We start from the raw sequence: 7,628 nt of genomic DNA, 5'->3' as shown, positions 1-7,628 counted from the left end.
TTCTTTTCTTCTTGCCTCTGCTACATAATCCCATGGGACGACATCATACTTATAAGACGGTGTGGGAGGTACCATCACGGTGAAGGGCGTAGCTACCTCGACCTCAAACGGTGCATGGGTTTGTTCCACAATTGGCGAGAGGATGATTAGAGATGTTTTGAAACTACCCCCTCTCGAATAAGTCCAATGGATCCCTCCTGATCCCATTCCTCATCAGTTTCTATCATATTCATTCCCTCGCCCCTATGATTTGGGAAAGGGTTATTACGGATATTTGGTGCGGCTTCCTTTGCCTGTATAACCTTGGTTTCGATCAGTGTTTGAATCTTGTCCTTTAATATGCGACATTATTCAATGGTATGACCCTTCATGCCTGAGTGATAGGCACAAGTTTTGTTGGGGTTAACCCACTGGGAAGGGTTCTCAACAGCAGCAGCAGGAATAGGGGTGACATAACCAACAACCTTTAGTCTTTCATACAGTTAGGCTATGGGTTCAGCGATTGGGGTGTATTGTCTGGGAGCTCTGCGGTCAAAGTTTGGTCATGGCTTTGGGTAAATTTGGCGGGCGGGCGGGCGGAGGTGAATGGTAATATACGGGTTGGGTATTATACGTATGGTAGGTGGTGGCGGGGTATGGTAATTTTGAAGGTGAGGGTTGATATGTGGGTGGAGGTGTTTGGTATGTAAGGGGAGACTTAGGGTCCTGGGCTACCATCACGGCACTCACTTCCTTCTTCTTCGTGATACCTCCTGATTGCAAGGCTTTGTTGGCGGCTTGCACTGCCTCAAAATTAGTCACCATCCCGCTCTTGATTCCTTCTTATATCCATTCTCCTAACTTGATGATGTCTGAGAATATGTAATTCTCGATAACCATCAGCCTTTCATAGTAATGCAGATCTTGAGCTCTAACAAAGAACTTGTTCATTTGTTCTTCTTCAAGTGGCGGCCTCACCTTGGCGGCCTCTAATCTCCAACGAGTAGCATATTCGTGGAAGGTTTCTGACGGATTCTTCTTGAGGTTTTGAATATAGAAAACGTTTGACACATTCTCTGTATTGAACATGAATCTGTCCATGAAATCTGATTCCATACTCACCCAACTAGCCCTCTTCTTTGGATTCTGACTGATATACCAAGATAAGGCATCTCCTGTAAGACTTCGCATGAACAGTTTCATGCAGATTTGTTCATTCTTACCCACTCCTACAAGCTTGTCGCAGTAAGTTCTCAGATGCACCTTTGGATCACTAGTTCCATCAAACATCTCAAACCTGGGAGGTTTGTAACCCTCTGACACTTCTACATCTGGCTGGACACACAAATTTTCATAGTTTAAACCTTCAACACCCTTCCCACATTCAACACTCTGGACTCTCCCTGTCAGTTTCTTGAGTTCTTCTGCCATGTTTCGAGCAGGTCCTTCTTGGTTGGCTCAGGTATGTATAGGGTTTTTTGTGGGGTATGGGGTAAGGTTTCCACGTATATCAGGTTGCCTTGATGAGTTCCTGGGACTTGGGTATATGCGTGATCATTTATTGAGGTTTGAGGGGGATCGGGGTAGGTTGTGGTGCGTTTTGAGGAGTATGATAATTGGTGGTTTGCGGATATTGGGTCGGGTGATGGTGGCGTTGTTGAGGGGTTTGCACTGGTGGTGGGTTAAGGTTTTGGGGAGGTGCGGGATTGTGATACTGGTGCGGTGCGGGAGGATTCAGAGCTCTGGGTGGTGGATTCTGGTTTTGTATTTTTTGTGGTGGTGTTTGGTTCTGAGTGGTTGTGTTTTGCTGGTTGATGTTAGGAATATTTAGGGTAAGGGAGAGGTTTGCCAGATTTCGGACCTGTTCAAGCTCACCCTGCAGCTCCATGATTTTCTGCTCCAAACATAAGACCAACTCATTTTGTCCCGGCATACTTCTTCTGTTCGAGGTTTCAACATTCTCTGTTATGGTAGCATTGTCTTTTGGAATACAACTTAAATCATCTCTCTTCCCTTTGCCTTTGCCTTTACTTTTCGGGCCGCTAGTTGGAGGAGGAGGTGGAGGACCTCTGGATCTGGTGTGGTATGCTGATGATGCCAGAATGCACGAACCAACCTTTGGGAATGAGAATAATCAAAATAAATAAAAACAAAAGGTAACCAAGTCAGTAAGACGAAAAGAGTGTTTGCAATATTTAAGCATGTATCACATAAGGTCATGCAATAATTTGCCTCCTAATATCTGGAGACCTCATTGTGCCTGAGGAAGGCTTAAGCGACAGATAGACTTGGAGAAAATTCATGCCAACGTTTGCCTCATTTCATTAGTGCGAAAATAAGCCAAACCAATCATTCACTAAATCAACAATAATAATAAAGTCACTAATGGCATTAAGCCTTATTACATCGAAATATAATCTAATCTAGAAAGAGATAAAGGACATTATCTCATAATCTACTTGGTCCCTGAAGGACCTTTTCCATGCTTGGCTCTCTTGACCCCATCAATCGCATTCCCTAGATCGCGCATGTCCAGTAGCAAGTAAGCCTTTGCCGGATTCCCTCCTTCATCATCGTCCATGCCTTGAAAATCCCAAAGCCTATTTCTCATCTTCCCTTCCAGCTCTATCAATTCTTCCTCTAGATATTCTTACATATCTGTCAACTTATTGAAAATCTCCTTCCATTCCCTTATCGCCTCCATGTTCACTTTATGTTGTTCCAGATGCTTAGCTTCGAACTCGAGCACCCTGTTGCGTAGCCTCTTATACTTCACCTTTGCTTCAGCCACCTCATCTATGATCCTATCTTTCAGATTGACTCCCGGTTTGATTTCCCCAGTTATGTCGTCCTCCAACCATGAGAGATAGTAGTACATATGACCGACGTGATACCTGTCTGGTTCAGTGGTCTCTCCTTTTACGATGATCTTTTGGTTCCACATATGTTGCACTTTGAACTTGAATGGGATGACATCCCCTTTGAAATCTGCCTTATACTGAACCATGTTGGAAACCTGAGGTATGACTTGTTTCCTTCCAGCTTGCCTCATTACCCTTATAGGAGCGTAAGTGTAGATACCTCGCAATGCGATCAGTACTAAGTGATTAGTTCCTTTGGATCTGATAATGAACTCACTACTAGGAAACCATTCAAACATCCAATGCACTTGCTCATCTGTCAAATTGCTGAAGAAACGCTCCAAGCCTACAACATTTCCAGGCTTTGCAAATCTATCTGGAATGAATGTTATTTTCTTTGGATGATGACTGGCTATGTAGTCATTCAGTGGCCTTCGTAGAAGCTTGGAGATAATCACCCCTCTGAAAGTGTTCCAGAAGCCAAACTTGTAGTAAGAGATTACAACCCTCAAAGTGTTCGGACCCATGCTTGCACCGATCCAGAGCATGGTACATCTCAGCTAAGATCATCAGGATGATAGTGTACTTTTGTCCCTCGATACCCTCCATTAAGGTCTTGGCGACCATGGCTAGGCAAGTATGAATTCTTCCCCCTTGCATCGGAAAGATTAACAAGTCCAAGAAACAAACTATGAAAACATAAACCCGATGGTGCACCCATCCCAAAGAGGTAATGGCTAGCTCCTTATGATGAAGGCGATATGATTTGCTATGCAAATAACTCTCATAGAAAATTTCAAAGGGGATGTATGATTTCTTCAGACAGACCAACTCATCATTCTTCTTAAAACCCAACATCTTCAGAAAACTGCGTGGAGTGTGATTCTCTGGCACCAATAGTCCTGGACTATCCCATGGAAACTTGGCGAAACCCCCTATTTCTTCTAGGAGATGAGTCATTTCTATATTGCCAAATCGAAAAACTACTCTCTTCTCATCCCAGAACATGGTAGCAGCCTCGATCAATTTCCTATTTGATCGAATGTTCAGCAAAGATGGCAGGTCACTAAGAACTCTCCTCACATAGTTTCTGTCACAGCGTATAAGGTCTTTCCACCAGTCAATTAACAAAAGCGGGATATTTTGGACCATACCGAACTTGGAGATTTCGTGCTTCATTTTCTGCAAACAAATAAACGTTAGCCCTCTCAACCTCCAGATTCGACTATTTAGGCACTAACAATCAGTATGTTGACATGTTTTCTCCAAGCAACGCACATAATATGATGGTGTCTTTGGGATTATGGAAATACCTTGGACTTTGGAAAAGGTTCATCTAAGCGGGTTGTTACATCGATGATATCTCAATTCGTACTAGGTTTAGCATGATGTATGTACATTTCAAATCGGAGTATGGTTTCTAGAAAGGTCTAGACTGGTACTCTCAAGTGGACAACTTGAGTGGTAAAGGTACGGGACCGTCGACTCCACCGCTGATCGACTAATCTACTGCAAATAAGCCTTTCTGGTTTAAAATGGTGATTTTAGGAAAGCGCGGACACTCATCAAGCGCCACTATGTTGATAATAGGCACGAGTGGAGTATGATGTGGAGCATGCTTTATGCAAAAATAGTAACACGTTGCCAAATATATACATGATGAAAGTGCGAAAAAACAGTAAGTAATGTGATAAAGATGAACAAGAGAAAGAAAAGAAAAAAGGAAAGACAAAAGAGGGAAGTCGGTTTAACTCATGAAAAGGTGTAAGAACGTAATGAAGCAAACAAGGAAATAGGGATGAGAGAGACATGATATAGCAGCCCTAAACAAGATGAAGGAAACGGAGAGAGGACGTACATGTCATAGCAATAAAGAAAAATAGGGAGGGGATGTTCATGTCATAGCAATTTAGACAAATAAAGAAAAATAAGGGAAGGGATATACATGTCATAGAAATTTAGATAAATAAAGGAAAATAAGGGGAGGGATATGCATGTCATAGCGATTCAAACAAATGAAAGAAATAAGGGAAGGGATGTACATGCCCTCAAATAATCCACACAAGTAAACTTCTTTATGGTAAGAGCCTAAGTGTAAATCCCTAGCAGAGTCGCCATGTTGTCGCGCCCCATTTTCTCGCGGAAGCGGGCTTCCACGTGTGACAATTATTTTAAATGGGTATTAAAAGAGAAGAGTTGCCACCTAACGATTTTTAAGGTGCGTTAGGGCATATATTTGAAAATGACTCTGATTTAACTAGTCTACGTCACCAAAGATCGGGTAAGGGCTCAAATTACCTCAAAGAGAAGGTGTTAGGCACTCTTTAAGGTCCACAATTGTAGGTCCTGATAGACGTTTACACTATGTGGATTATTAGATTATAACTCTCCTATGTGATCATATAAGCGAGGGAAGACAAAGATTTTAAAGGTTCTATTATGAACAAGTGTAAGGAAAATCGGACAACAATTAAGCTATATAGATAATCAGTACAAGTCTTTAGAGGTTACATGGTACAACTTAATTGTTCTAAATTCAACGACTAAGTGTGAACAATAATCATATAAAGGAGGTGGTCCTAAGTTTTTTAGCCTAAAGGATCACCTCGTGCAACATAAATAATACTTCGTAACTCCCTTAGGGTAGGGGTTGCTCATATTATTCAGCGGGCACAGACTATCATCTCCCGCTACCCAATTACTATGTTAAAGTTGTTTACCTGAAGCGTTCTAATTCAATTCTAAACTGTGTCTTATGCGTGCACTACCCGTCCCATTCCTATGGTCCAGGAGGTTTTGGACCTACTATTTGGATGGTTCTAGACTTCGCTTAGGGTGCTCAAAATGATAAAACTAGGCGCACATCCAAAACATATAAGACTTCACATAAAGACAATTAAGGGCCCAAGTTAGCCTTCATACATAAACAACAAATGCACGTGGCAAATTAGACAGTAGGTAGTTTCAACAGTTAAGTAGCATTATAGTCGTTAAGTCCTATATGCATGGTTTCTAGGTGATTCTGATCTCCAGCATTGCACATGCAGCAGTGTAGCCTTAGGCTAACGAATTTACAGGTTAAGGCATTACAAACCTATAGGCATGATATCTAAATATTGCACAATGAGGAAGTAAAACAACTTCAAGAGCCCAGAATTAATAGTTTCTTATGCGAGTGACAATATCCTATAGGCAGGATTTCTAACAGTTGATAGTCGCAATTGATTTTATAAGATTTTATCCTTATAGGCATGATTTCTATGTATGACAACACAATGAAGTAACACAGTAGTTGATTAATTAATTAAGACCCTGTAGTCGTGATATCTAAGTTAACAACGTACCAAGACAATAGAAGTGACTGATTGATTAGTTGAAATATAGACATGGTATCTAAATGAGTGTTAGCAAAGCAACGTTATTGTATCATATAGGCATGCTGTCTAAGTGTGCACAGTAATAGACATAGAAAACAGGTATGGCGAGTACTAACATGCTTTGAATACTGTACGAGTGAAGTGTGTGTGATCCCTATAGGCATGATTCTATTAGTGTACAGAAATAAAGCACGCTAAACGAAATAACAAGTAAGGCATGCAGAACAAAATAGCAAATAAAGCAGATAGACCCTATAAGCATGTTTTCTACTCTTTTATGCAAGCATTAGAATACCCCGACCCCCTTTTTCATATTTCCCCATCAATTTGTTTTACAAGCTATTACAAATTATTTTAAATAATTATAGGCCCAATACAAATGCAGAATAACCCAGTAATACATTTGAGCCTTCAAACATGCTTAGGACTTTATGCGGACAGCAGGACCAAACTCCAGGTGCAGACAATTTGCTTCGAACCCTCAACAAAGGCAGGACCAACATACCAGGCCCAAACAAATAACTTACTTACCCAAATGGATGCCAAACTTATCCATACATGCGACAAACTACACATCAAATTAATTAAACAGATTTGAAGCTTAAACACTTAGTTCTTAGAGCTGTGACTAACAGCAGCTCTATCCAAGACATATAGACAAGATCATACTAAAATCGGAAGGCACACAAAGCACATATGAGGAAAGTTTATGGTTGTAATTCTAAAAACAAAGTTTAAGAGTGATAGGATTGACCATCGTAGGATAGTAAACCATTCCAAAGAGTTTCAAAACAAAGCATGATTCAGGACCAACCAAAAGAACTTTAGATAAGGGTCTAGCAGAATCATAGAGAAGAAGCAAGTAGAGCACAACCTTCACATAAAAGTGTCTATCATGAAAAACCTAATGAAAATAGCATAACCAAACAGGTCGATGGACATGGTGTACAAACAATCCTTAATTGAGCATGAAAAGTCTTGAACATGCAAAATACCAGTCATAGCACAAAGACTTAAACAATACCAGAATTTATAGTAGGCAAGGATACACCAAGATCTAAATTAAACATAGAAGAAAAGCTGGATATTGCAAGTATACCTTGTAGGCTTTAGGCAGTACTAATCAGGCATGGAGCACACTTTAAAGTTTACAAATAACAGGGAAGCATATTAGGCTAAACATTGAAACAATATTGTCACATGGGATGATCATGTGTCAATTTGCAGAGAAATAATAGGTTATGCATAAAGGATTCAGCAGAAAGAGACTCATTAAGGCAACTTCTGGGCAAGAACTAGTTCCCTAGGGGTTCCAGTACAAAAGTTCAAGGTAAGGCATGATAATGGACTCATAACAAACAACCAATATAAGAATTCGAGCATACATAAACATGATAGTCTCAAACAAGCA

General features: G+C 40.7%; 1 protein-coding gene across 1 annotated transcript; it reads right to left on the bottom strand.

Annotated features, from left to right (window-relative positions):
• Positions 1 to 822: 822 nt before the first annotated feature.
• On the bottom strand, positions 823 to 1,410 carry LOC138896109 (uncharacterized). Its single transcript, XM_070180889.1, has one exon. The coding sequence runs from the start codon at positions 1,408 to 1,410 to the stop codon at positions 823 to 825; it is 588 nt and encodes a 195-aa protein (XP_070036990.1).
• Between the last annotated feature and the right edge of the window lie 6,218 nt (positions 1,411 to 7,628).

The sequence above is a fragment of the Nicotiana tomentosiformis genome, chromosome 7 (assembly GCF_000390325.3).
Source record: "Nicotiana tomentosiformis chromosome 7, ASM39032v3, whole genome shotgun sequence".
Taxonomy (NCBI): Eukaryota; Viridiplantae; Streptophyta; class Magnoliopsida; order Solanales; family Solanaceae; genus Nicotiana; species Nicotiana tomentosiformis.
The sequence above is the reverse complement of the archived record's forward strand: the minus strand, read 5'-3'. Positions and strand labels throughout refer to the sequence as shown.